Here is a 12662-nt window from a genome sequence, read left to right on the forward strand (position 1 = left end):
TGGGAGGTCCTGCCAGGCTCCCAAGGCTTGCGGGCAGCAGCCTGCAGCCGGAAGCACAGGGTGCGCTACGGAGCACGCCCCGTGCTTCGGGCAGATGTCTGCATGCCTTGCGCACCCGGTGGGAGGTCCCGCCGGGCTCGCAAGGCTTGAGGGCGACAGCCTGTTCTGGGGGCTGGGGTCGGGGGAAGCTGGTGAGGGGAAATAATTTTTTTTTTTATTCCCCCCCAAAAAAACTAGGTGCGTCCTATGGGCCAGTGCGCCCTACAGGACGAAAAATACGGTATATGCTATATGGTAATATATGGACCTTGTCAGGGAACTGCCATCGGAAGGGCAGGTGGTGGAAGGGCTCACGGAGGCTAGGAGAGACTTAGCAGCAGAGGAGGGAACCAGCAGGGGGAGAGAAGGAGCTCCGAGGGAAAGTGAGTCGAAGGGATGGCTCAGGGACACTTCCAGCGAAAACAGTGGGGAAGTTTCAGGACCTCCTATAGGGACACCCACCCCTCGCCGGAAACTGTCGCGCCGAGAATCCCGAAGACGCGTTTCCGTTAAGGAGCTTTTATGTTGGAAGAGATTCCGCAAACGCCCACTGTCGGATTCTGCCAGCGATTGAGGGAGTCATGCTTAAGGGGCTCCGCTATAGACAGAGCTTTGATAATCAGGCCAAACTCTGAGGGACTAAGCTTTACGCACAAGCAGCTCATCATCCCATCACAGACCTAATAGGTATCTAAAGCCATTTGTACACAACAAAATAGGAGCCTACACAACACAAAAAACTGTTGCTGTATGTAGGTTTTATTTGTTTTTTTATCTTATATTTTGGAAATGTACATCCAGGTGTTTTTTCTTTAAAATTTTTTGGGGGCCCCAAGAGAGTGGGGCCCTAAGCTATAGCTTGTTTAGCTTATACATAAATCCGGCACTGGCCTTATCTACTGTTGGGCCCAATACTGGTCTTGTCTTCTCAATCTGCCAGAGCCAGTCTTTGCATGCAGGGGAAGTCTCTAATTCACTGAAGGTTTGAGACCCCTCAGCTACCAGCCCCTGGTTTAGTTGACTAGTCAAATGGGTTTCCTGGGCTGTGCCCACTGTCGCAATGCTGACAGCTTCTAGAAGAAGGCATCATGTGGCTTTTTCCAGATCAAGATGTGCAGGCAGACTGACAGGCCACAGAGCACTGGAGAAAAACAGGAAAGAAAAGACACATCTCTCTCGACTGCCTCGCAGCTCAAAATCCTGCACCCACAGAAATGCTAAAGATAATCTAAATTGCCTTGAGAACGAAGGAGGAAAATGGAAGTCTTTTTTCTCAGGGAAGGAAACTTCTGGGACACTGGTGGACACGTTTTTGGCTCAGTGCTTATTCATATGGCTTATCATATGTTCAAAAGTAGCCACATAGATATGGCACGCTCTGGTCCATGGGGTCCTGGCGTGCTCTGGTCCATGGGGTCACGAAGAGTCGGACACGACTAAACGACAAACGAGATATGGCATAATACCAACTAAAATTTAATTGTTAAGTGCATACCTTTGGTCAAGGAAACCAGCTCCATTTGTGGCTGTCTATATCATCACAACATAATACCAGAATGGTATTGTACTGACAACAGTCTTATCATTACTATCAAAAGTGGCTGCGTGTGAGTGACCTTGGGCGAAAGAAAGTCACAGCTAATCCTCAAAGTCAACTTCTGTTCCTATTAGCACAATGTTCTGAAGGTTCAGATTTCATTCTCCATTAAGGTGAATGCACTGTGGAATGGTTGCCAGGCGAAAGGACTCTGCTGACTCCACCCCCTTCCAATTACTACTCTGTGTTCAATGGGGGCTGCCCTTGGGAACAGCTCAGAAATGTCAGCTGGTCTCCAAATGCAGCAGCCTGGTTGTTGTTTTTTACCCTGGGTAGGTCAACAAGGCTTTTAAACTGTTTCTCTCAGAACTGCATTAATCAAGGGTTATTTTGGCCCGGGGTCTGAAGCTCAATTTTAGACACTGGTTTTGGCATTTCCTAAGTTTTTTGCCAGACCAAATAAATGAAATTTGGGACATGGCCGGAGATCTTCATAGCTTTGTTTGGATTGCACTGACCTACTTTCAGTGGGGAATGTACAATGCTATTTGCCTCAGTCTAGGTTTCCACATAGAGCTTGGCAAACGCTCTGAATGATACACTTTCCTAACACATTCCAAGGCCAGATTATAGCACATATTGAAGTTCCTGTTTCCACTGGCTCAGCTTCCCCAGCACTGAGCATGCCACCCCTATAAACTTTCCCTGGGTGCCTGGATTGGACACCCAGCCTCCCTGCTGTTCTGAACAGAGCTTATCTCTGTGAGTGAGTGTAACAGTGCCTCCTTCCTCCCACCCCCCGCTTGATGGGGGACTTGCACCATTTTGCGGTCTTGTCTTTCTTGCTGCTCTTGGTAGCCATTTTTAAAAAATAATTTATATTTTATTAATTTTCCATACATTCATACCACATTACAATTTCTATTAAACTTTTCGGTTTTTGACTTCCTTCGGCTTCTCTGCCAATCATCCAAATTCTAATTTCTTTAAATACACATTTCCAGATTTTGGTATTGCCTTTATGCCTACCCCCCACTTCTATTTTGCTTTTTTACAATATTTCTTATGCTGTTACAGAGCTTCTCTAAATGCCCCTAACATTATTCCATTATTACTTATACATTCCCAGTATTCAGCTAATTTTCCCCAGTCCTCGATGAACTTTTGATCTCGTAGATATCTAATCTTCCCAGTCAGTTTATCAAGTTCTGCATAGTCCATCAGCTTCATTCTCCATTCCTCCAACGTTGGTATTTGTTCTTGTTTCCATTTCTGGGCCAGTAATATTCTTGCCGCTGTTATTGCATATTGGAAAAGTTTGTGGTCCTTTTTATTTATTTCATTACCAACAATTCCTAAGAGACAAGCCTCTGGTTTCTTGACAAATGTATATTTCAACATTTTTTCAACTCATTGTAGCCATTTTTTTTGTTACGTCACATCCCTACAGCAACATTTCCGGGACCACGGCACTTCCTCAAAATTCCAAATGTGTCAACTGGCCCCCAAAGGTTGGCAGAGCTGCACAGGGCCAAATTCCGTTGAAATCAGGAGGACTGACTTCCAGTACTGTCACCTGGTTAATTAATCTTAGCTGATTTATTAAATTGGATAGAAAGCAATACTTTTGAAGGAAAAATGCACACTTTCCTCTTTTTTATATATATGGTGTCCATTTAGCAGAGTGTTTCTCAACCTGTGGGTTCCCAGATGTTGTTGGACTACAACTCCCATCATTCCTAGCCAGCATGACCAGTGGTCAGGGATGATGGGAGTTGTAGTCCAACAACATCTGGGAACCCACAGTGAGTTACTGTATGCGCTGCTGAAAGGTCACTCACAACCTAACATGTAAAAGGTAAAGGGTTAGGGTTAGGTCCAGTCGTGGCCGACTCTGGGGTTGCAGCGCTCATCTCGCTTTACTGGCCGAGGGAGCCGGCGTACAGATTCCGGGTCATGTGGCCAGCATGACTAAGCTGCTTCTGGTGAACAAGAGCAGCGCACGGAAACGCAGGAGCAGTACCTATTTATCTACTTGCACTTTGATGTGCTTTCGAACTGCTAGGTTGGCAGGAGCAGGGACCAAGCAACGGGAGCTCACCCCATTGTGGGGGTTCGAACCGTCAACCTGATTGGCAAGTCCTAGGCTCTGTGGTTTAACCCACAGCGCCACCCGCGTCCCACAACCCAACATACTTCTGAGCAAACATGCTTGGAATAAGAGACTGCAAGAATGCTTTCACGAGCAACCTTCAAAACACCTTCTAGTCAACTGTACAAACCCACTTGTGAGCACCGTGACCACAAGTAGGACAGACCTGGTTTTAAAGAGGTTGTGCATTCAATCCAAGCAATATAGGTTTTAGTTCCATTTTTCAGGCAACGGGAATACACACACAAAACCACACACCCTTAAAAAATTCCTGGGCACAGCCCAAATGTCACAGTCTTAATCATTAATTTCAGGTTCTAGGCAACGGATTGTCCCTGGGGCGAACCCTGAGGTGTGTCCCCTTTCTTCCCACTTTCAGACACGACGCACAACTGCTCACGCTGAATGTGGAGAACAACAACAACCACCACCCTCCCGCGCCCAGCAAAGGCAGCTCTGCGCGCCTCCCTGTGCGTAGAGGTCAAACTAAACCCCTGCTCTTCCTGATAGATTTCGGAAGAGCTCTTCTCCAAAGCGGAGGTGATGATGACTCACTGAATGCACACATGAAGTAAACAAATAAAAAGTTAGCAGCAGCAAAGTTGGATACTTGCAAGCCTGCAAAAACTCCAAGAGGTGCGAGAGATTTGGAGAGAAGGGGAAGGAAGGAAGAGGATCCGCGCGCGCGCATGTGGAAGTTGGGCTCTCCCAACTGTGATGCGCCTGGGAGGGACCACCTGATCCCCTTGGCGGGGGTGGTGGGTGGCACCCATGCCACCTGAGTCACCCCTTTCTTTCTTTCTTTCTTCCTGCCTCCCTCCGCGTCCTCGCTCGGTCTCCATGGCGCGCGCACAGCCCGGCCAAGTTCCTTGGAACTTGGCCTCCCTCTGACGCAAACAATCGTCGCGGGGCGCCGGCCTCTCCTCCCTCGCAGCCAATGGGAAGTTGGGGGAGCCCCGGGCGGGGACCAATCACGGGGCGCTGGACGCTTCCCCGGTCCGGACTGACCTTCCCCGGGCCGGAGGGGATAAAAGAGCCTAGAGGAGGCAGCCGAGGTTTGGCTGCTGCTGCTGCTGCCTCTCCTGCGCTCCGGGAAGGGAAGCGGCGATCCAGCTCTGCGCAAGCAGCGGAGGAGAGCGGGGAGGAGAGCGCAGGCCGCGGAGGAGCTGGCGGAGGGCCGGGCTGAGCTGCGTGTGGTTGCCGAGGGCGGAGAGAGGCGCAGCTCATTCATTGCAGCAGGAAGCCGGCTCGGCTGCAAGGAGCCGGCAAGCGGCGTTGGCGCCCACGCGCAATTTCCCCTTTCCAAGTCCGAGGCGGCATCATCGCCGGCAGCGGAGGAGAGGTAAGGAGCATTCCGCTCGGGCTTCTTTCCCGTCGAGCAGCCGCTTCCCCTGGGCTCCGAGAGGCGTCCGTCCACCGGCAAGTGGGGCGGGCGACCCCTTTCTCTGCAAAAGCAGGAGGCGTAAGGGGAGATCTGGGGCGAAGGAGGAGAGAGAGAATTGGGGGCGCGGGAGGCGAAGATGGAGATCTGGGAAGAGAAGGGGGCGCCTCGAAATGATGCGGGGGAATCGTAGAATTGTCAGGCTGGAAGGGACCCTCAAGGATCAACTAGTCCAGCCCCCCCCCTTCAATGCAGGAATCGCAACGGGAAGCATCCAGGACAGATGGCCGTCCAAAACCTCCAAGGAAGGAAGAAGGAGAGTTTGGGGGGCGGGGAGCTGCAGAGCCTGGGGTTGTGATGAGTTTTCCATTCTGCTCTGAAGCCTTGGCCCTGGAGATCGTTCTCCTAAAAGTAATAAGGTCCTCTCCAGAATGCCATGGGGCAGGAGAGAGAATTTGCCAAGCAAGGAAGGGAGCAGGACTCCTGAGCTTGGAGGTGAGGAGAGGTGGAGGGCCTGGAGAGGGGAACCTGGGCTTGTGTTGGAAGAAAGGCGAAGGCAGCGAGGAGAAGGTGGGGAGAGCCTAGATCATGGGGCTGCAGCATCTGGAAAGACAAAGTTGTGGCATTTCATTGGTCTGGAGTGGGGAAGGGCTGTAGCTCGGTGGCAGAGCATCTGCCTGGCATGCAGAACGCCGCAGGTTCAATCCCCAACATCTCCAGGTATGGCTGAGAGAGACACCCTCCCTGAAACCCTGGAGCTCCACTACTGGTCAGTGTGGGCAATACTGAGCTAGATGGACCAAACAGCTGCCTCACACTGAAAGCACTTGGGGCCCCTCAAAATGACCAAACTGGCCAATGGAGAGCGCACATTGAGTGAGTTTTTGTGGTAAATCGCACAACTCAAACCATGTTCACCTCAGCTGCCAGAATGCAACCAGATTTGGCAGCGGGGTGCGGCTGGCGGTGTGGCAGCTTCATAGTTGGGTGCAGTCGCACACCCAGCTCACTGCACACTGTATTTTTGCATTGCTACACTCAACTGGGGTTCTCAGGGACGCCAGCTTGGTCATGTGAACTGAGGCTCCTGTCACAGGCCTGCCAGCTGATTCACTGTGACACCGCTTCATAGTTTGTCCCTTCCGACCAACGACCAAGGTGACGGTCTCAGTTGTTTCATAGCAAGCTTCTCTGAGCCAGGAAGTGAGTATCTTTCAACTTCTCAGCAAGCGCCAGTATGACAGAAAACTGTGTTTCTGAGTTGGCTGGCAGAGTTCCCTCATCTCAGGGGTATCTATAGGAAGAGAGAGACGCAGCAGTGACAACAGCGTGCTTTGATAATCCTCCTGAGCTGGGCTCAAAAGATGCCAGAAAGGAGAATATCCTTCCAAAAAGCAACAACTTTTGCCCCATTAGGTGCTTGGGAAACCCACGAGCTCCAAAGCCCATAAGGCAGCCCTTTTCCAAACGGTTGTCGCCAGTGGTCATTCGAGCCTACCTCACAGGGTTGTTGTTGGGGTTTAAATGAGGAGAACCATGGATATGGCACCTTGAGCTCAATGGACAAAAAGGTGGGATATAAATTCAATAATAAATAAATATATTTTTAAAAGTTGCCTTCCAGGGAGCCTCCCTCCACCCCTGCACTCACTCCACAAACTTGGGCATCATCTCCTGCACACACACATACACACACACACACACACACAGAGCAAGCCAATACATTGGGAGAGCACTGGGTTGTTGCCAAGAGTTGCTAAAAGGAAGAAAATAAATAAATGGGAAGTCGCATTACTGCATGTGTTATACTGATTGGGAATCTGGGAGTGCAGAGGGAGCGTAGGGAAGATTTGTAGATTGCTACCTTTCTGAATTTTAAATCTGCACAAATTCTGGGTTTCGGATGCATGGAGCTGGAGCAGCCCATTGAGGTTCCACAAAGAAAGAGGAGCAAATGAAGCTGCTTTATACCATAGAATTGTAGAGTTGGGATGCCAAGAGTCACCAACCAGTGTGGTGTAGTGGTGAAGAGCGGTGGACTCGTAATCTGGGGAACCGGGTTCGCTTCCCCGCTCCTCCACATGCAGCTGCTGGGTGACCTTGAGCTAGTCACACTTCTTTGAAGTCTCTCAGCCTCACTCACCTCACAGAGTGTTTGTTGTGGGGGAGGAAGGGAAAGGAGATTGTTAGCTGCTTGGAGACTCCTTCGGGTAGTGATAAAGCGGGATATCAAATCCAAACTCTTCTTCAAGTCCAAGCTCCTGCTAAGCAGGAATATAAACTGAAGCCTCCACGACAGATGGCCATCCAATCTCTGCTTTAAAAAACTCCCAAGGAAGGAAGAGTCCAAATTAAAACATTGGTTTATCTAGCTCAGTATTGCTTACACTGGTTCGGAGGCAGACAATCCAGCTCATCTGTTGTCTACACACTGCCTGGTAGCAGCTCTCTAGCTTTCAGACATTTCCAATCTGACCTGGAGATACTGGGGATTGAACCCAAGACTATTTTGCATGCATGTTCTGCCGCTGAGCCACAGCCCTTCCGCCAATTTGCTTCACCATGTCAAGAACTGTGGTTCTGAAGCTCATATCGTTCTGAGAGCTTCAGTTGTAATTCTCATTCAGTCTTTGACGTGCTGTTTATGCCTCAAGCTTTGAATTTCATAACTTATCTTTTGCCTCTTTGGGGGTCAAAGCAAACTGATCTCCTCCCACTATTTTTTGTGCCCATTAATGATAAATGCCTGCTCAATAGAGTTTGGCGCAATCTAAGGATGTTGCAAGGCATGCTCTTCATTCTGTTATACCAGGAACTTCCAGTCAATGAAGTTGACGTCGATCACATTTACACATATAGCACTTGGAACAGTCTTGGCTTCCCCCAAAGAACTCTGGGAGCTGTAGTTTGTTATAGGTGCTACAATTCCCATCGTTCCCTGGGAAGAAGGACTCACTGTTAAACCACTCTTATTTCCTAACATTTCTCAACACCTTTCACAAGCTACAGCTCCCCAAATTATTCAGGGGAAACCATGGTGATTTGAAGTGGTATCACAGTGCTTTAAATGGGTGGTGTGAATGTGACCATAGATAGCTTTGTTAGTTAAATCAAAATACATGTCCTGTGTCTTTTTTTTGGGGGGGGGGGGTAATATTCCTTATCCTATCCTAGGAAACCTCAAGGGCAATGGCCCTGAACAGATCTTTGCCTACAAGTTGTTTAGATTCCTGGTGTCCGGTAAAAGCTAACTTTGCAGTTTTCAGTTTCACCTGCCTTAATGGAAGTTGTTTGCAGTCCGGACCAGATTTAAGCTGCCCTGTTTGTTCAACCAGCTCTTCCCTCCCCGTTTTATTATTTATTTATTTTAAAGGGACATGGGGTAGTGGGGGGAGGAGAGGAAAGTTAATTGCTAACTGTTGTGCTGAAAATTAGGAGGCACAAGAGGTGAAAGGATGAGGGGAGAAGTGTCCTTGCAGACTTTGTTGGGGGTTTAGGCAATTATTATCTAGAGCTGCTTAAGATTCTGCTGCAGAAAGGAGGACATTGCAGACAGTGGCTAAATCAGCCAGAGGGTTTGGTGGGATGCACAAGTCCTGTGATCTTCAGATGGAGGGCGGCTTACAAATTTAATAAAAAAAATAGCATACAATTAAAAGTCCATTGTGATGTGGGAGGTGGGAAGGAAGGTTGAGGAGTTAGTAGAGGGAAAGAGAAGGCTCTCTGGACATCAACATTAAAAAACCCCTGTAATTATTTAATTTTGAATTTATATCCCACCTTTTTGTCCATTGAGTTCAAGCTGGCATATGCATGGTTCTCCTCTTTCCTCATTGAACCCCCACAACAACCCTGTGAGGTAGGATAGACTGAGAGCAACTGGCCCAAGGTGGCCAAGTGAAGTTCACAGCTGGGTGGGGATTTAAACCCTCGTCTCCCAGGTTCTAGTCCAGCACTCTAACCACTGTGCCACGTCTACCTAGGATTGCAGCCCCGCCATAGAGTGATGCTTAATTACTTTTATAATTTAGAGCAGGCATAGGCAAGCTCCAGCCCTCCAGATGTTTGGGACTACAATTTCCACCATCCCTGACCAGTGGTCCTGTTAGCTAGGGATGATGGGAATTGTAGTCCCAAACATCTGGAGGGCCGGAGTTTGCCTATGCCTGATTTAGAGACTCCATCACATGGCAGAGCTTTTATGCTAGCTTGTCTAAATGCATTCCCCTCATCTATATTGTTTGGAAGGTTTCAAAAAAAATCCTCTCCCAGAACAGATTTTGTTCCTGTAATGAGAAAACACCAGATACAATACACCACATAATTTTGGGTTGCCCTCTTCTCAACACCCATCAGAAATCTCCTAGTGACTCCCTTACAGCTCAAAATATCAATTTGCAGAGAGTCTGTAATCCAATATTTATTGAGGGATGATACTCCCGAAACTATCAAGATAGTCTCGTGATACTTAGCCGAGATTTCTAAAGCTAAATCTAAAGTTGCCTGATTTATTTAATGGTGGTTATCTAGTCTTTTTATTGTATGTGTTTGAATTATCAATGTATTTGGATGACTTTGCATGGTTTTATGATTTTACTGTTTTAACTTATGCCAATAAAGGCTAGTTAAAACTTAGTTACAACAACACTGCTCCATGCTGGGTGGTGCTGGAAGGAACATAGGGAGCTGCCTTTGGCCGTGTGAAATCCTTGGTCCATCTAGCTCAGTATTGTCTGATCTACTTAGCCAGGTGGACGAATGGTCTGGCAGCTTTCTATAGTCCTGCAAACTCACTGGTAAACCCTTGGTAAACCACTTTTGCTCTCAGAAAGCCTTCTTTTGGAGTTGAAGGTGCCTTTGGCTTGGCCATACGGATTGGGTACTGTACAGGTATTTTGAGAACGCGTGTTTCTGAACTACACAAGAGTTGCTTGATGAAAGCACATGAATAAATACCATTACTGTACACTCAGTGGGGAGGGGGGACTTAGTGTTAGTTATAATATTTTTTATTTGTATCCCGCCCATCTGCCTAGGTTGCCCCAGCCACTCTGGGTGGCTTCCAACAAATATAAAAGCATAATGAAACATCAAACATTAACAGCTTCCCTATAGAGGGCTGCCTGCAGATGTCTTCTAAAGGTTCTGTCAACACCAACACTTTGAATTGTGCTTGGAAATGTACTGGGAGCCAGTATAGATCCTTCAGGACCGGTGTTATATGTTCTCGGAGGCCACTCCCAGTCACCAGCCTGGCAGCCACGTTCTGGATTAGCTGTAGTTTCCGAGTCACCTTCAAAAGTAGCCCCACGTAGAGCGCATTGCAGTAGTCCAAGCGGGAGATAACCAGCGCATGTTATAAGGTCCAAACAACACATTATGGGAGAGCTCTGTGGTTGATCTCCTGCTATTTAAAAAAAAAAAGTTCATAAAAAACTGAGCAGCATCAATCTGTCTTTATTTTAATGCAGCTGGGCGTGGGGGTCTGAATTTGAACAGAACTATAGCACTGGGGAATTAAGGTGTTTTGACACCCACACCCATGATGTTTTCCTGGTCCAAATTGCCCTGTTCCCCAAGCTGCAGTTAGCTTTGCAAGATTGCCGGGGGGGGGGTGGTGGTGAAGTAAAACACACATTAAATTGGGAATAGCCAAAGTGGCGCATTTCAGGTGTTGTTGGGCTGGAATTCCCATCATCCATGACCGGTGGCCTTTGTGTGCATGCACAACTTTTGTGTCGAAGAGCACCCTCTGATAAGAATTGTACAATGGGCTCAGAGGGGCAACGTCTGAGTGGGCAGCAGTGTGCTTGTGTGTCCTAATCATTGTGCTTCTTCCTTTCCCAGCATTCTCACCTCTCTTGGGCCTTCATGAAGAAACGGCTTGGTAGACCATTGGGAAGCCACCTTCCTTGACGCGCCCCCCCCCCAGCGATGCCCTGGAACATCAAATGGCTGAGCAGCTACAGCAGCCACAGCTCCCAGTCCCAGAAGCAATGCAAGAAGTCCTCCTTTGCCTTCTACCAAGCGGTGAGGGACCAGCTGCCCGTGTGGCTGTTGGAGGACATGAGGCGCATGGAGGCCTTCCACTGGCAGGAAGGGGGCAAAGTCAGCACCTACTCCCCTTCCGAGGCCCTCCTCTACGCCCTGGTGCATAACCACCAGCCTTACGCCCGCTACCTGCTGAGCAACTTCCCTCAGAGTGCCCTGGCTATCCCCAGCCTTCACTTCAGCTGCTGCCATTCCTCCGCTCCTCACCTGGCCATGGCTGTGCGCTACAACCGTGTCCACATCCTTCTGGAGATCCTGAAGGCCATCAGAGACTTCCCGGCCAGCGACCGGGCCAGCTATTTGGACCGCAGAGGGTGCAGCCGAGTGGAAGGAGGCAAGACCGCCCTCCATGTGGCTTGCGAGCTGGTGAGGCCTGAGTGTTTGCTCCTGCTGCTGGGCCACGGGGCCTCACCCTGCCTTGTGGACTGCACGGGGAACACGCCCTTGGACCTCCTCCTGCAGCAGATCTGGGAGAGCCCGGCCTCGAACCTGCGCACCAAGCTGCTCCTCCTGGACTCCCTGTTCCTCTTTGTGCCTCAGGGCTCCCACTGTGCCATGAAGGAGCAGCTGCTGCAGGACTCTGAGCAATGGCAGGACCTGCTGGGGAAGCCCAGGTTCCAGTGGCTGGCGGGCTTAGCGCCTCCCTCCCTCTTTGTGAGTTCCATGCAAGTCTTAATCGGGACCATTACGCCAGATCAGTTCCCAGAGGCGCTGGATGACCTGCCTTTGCCACACTTCCTGAAGCCCTTGGACCTGAAACTGAAGAGTTAAGAACTTTCCCCCCGGGACGTCCTTCCTTCCTTCGCAGTTCCCGCTTGCGTGATGAAAATAGGGCTCTCGGCTCTTGTGCGGAGAGCCGGTGTGTTTAATATAAAAACTGTGGGAATGGGAGAAGCATTTGTTTCCATTAGAATTTGTTTTTTTTAAAGCCCTGACTGTGGTGTTGTCTTTTATTTGAATATGGTGGAATACCTGCAGAGCGTTTGAGAGGAAATGTTTTGCTTGATGGTGAAGTGCAGATATTAAAAGCAAGCTTTGGCCCTCCAGATGCTGTTGGACTCAATGGCCAAGGGCTATGAGAATTGGAGGCTAGCAGTATTTGGAAGGCTACATGCTCCTCGTGCATGTCTGAAAAGGCAACGTAGGTGTTCAGAGCTGAGGCTAGCAGCCTAAATAATTAGATAAATCAGGGCTAGCCAACTTGCTGTCCTCAAGGCTTGGCTGGGCTCCAGCTTCCAATGTCCCTGCATGGTCATGATGGAGTCAGCAATGTAAACGGTACCAAGTAGGCCATTCCTGCAATGTGAAAGTTGGCCGCTGCTGCAAGCTTTCACTTCATATTATACACCTTAAATCGATCCTGAACGCCTTGGTACTTGGACGTTTTGGCTCCCGAACACCGCAAACCCGAAAGTGAGTGTTCCGGTTTGCGAACGTTTTTTGGAACCCAAATGTCTGATGGGGCTTCCGATTGGCTGCAGGAGCTTCCTGCAGCCAATCTG

The 12662-nt window shown here is 49.2% G+C and overlaps 1 protein-coding gene across 2 annotated transcripts; it reads left to right on the forward strand.

The window, feature by feature from the left end:
* The first annotated feature begins 4569 nt into the window (after positions 1-4569).
* Positions 4570-12091, forward strand: ANKRD9 (ankyrin repeat domain 9). Of its 2 annotated transcripts, none has more exons than XM_083737844.1 (2): positions 4570-5070; positions 10957-12091. In XM_083737844.1, exon 2 carries the CDS (start codon positions 11044-11046, stop codon positions 11929-11931), a length of 888 nt encoding a protein of 295 aa, XP_083593970.1. In that variant the 5' UTR covers positions 4570-5070; positions 10957-11043; the 3' UTR covers positions 11932-12091. The 2 variants fall into 2 exon arrangements, with proteins under 2 accessions (XP_083593970.1, XP_083593971.1); XM_083737845.1 differs by lacking the exon at positions 4570-5070 and adding an exon at positions 6531-6680.
* The last annotated feature ends 571 nt before the right edge of the window (positions 12092-12662 follow it).

This window comes from Podarcis gaigeae (assembly GCF_964106915.1).
Source record: "Podarcis gaigeae genome assembly, chromosome: 1".
Classification (NCBI taxonomy): domain Eukaryota; kingdom Metazoa; phylum Chordata; class Lepidosauria; order Squamata; family Lacertidae; genus Podarcis; species Podarcis gaigeae.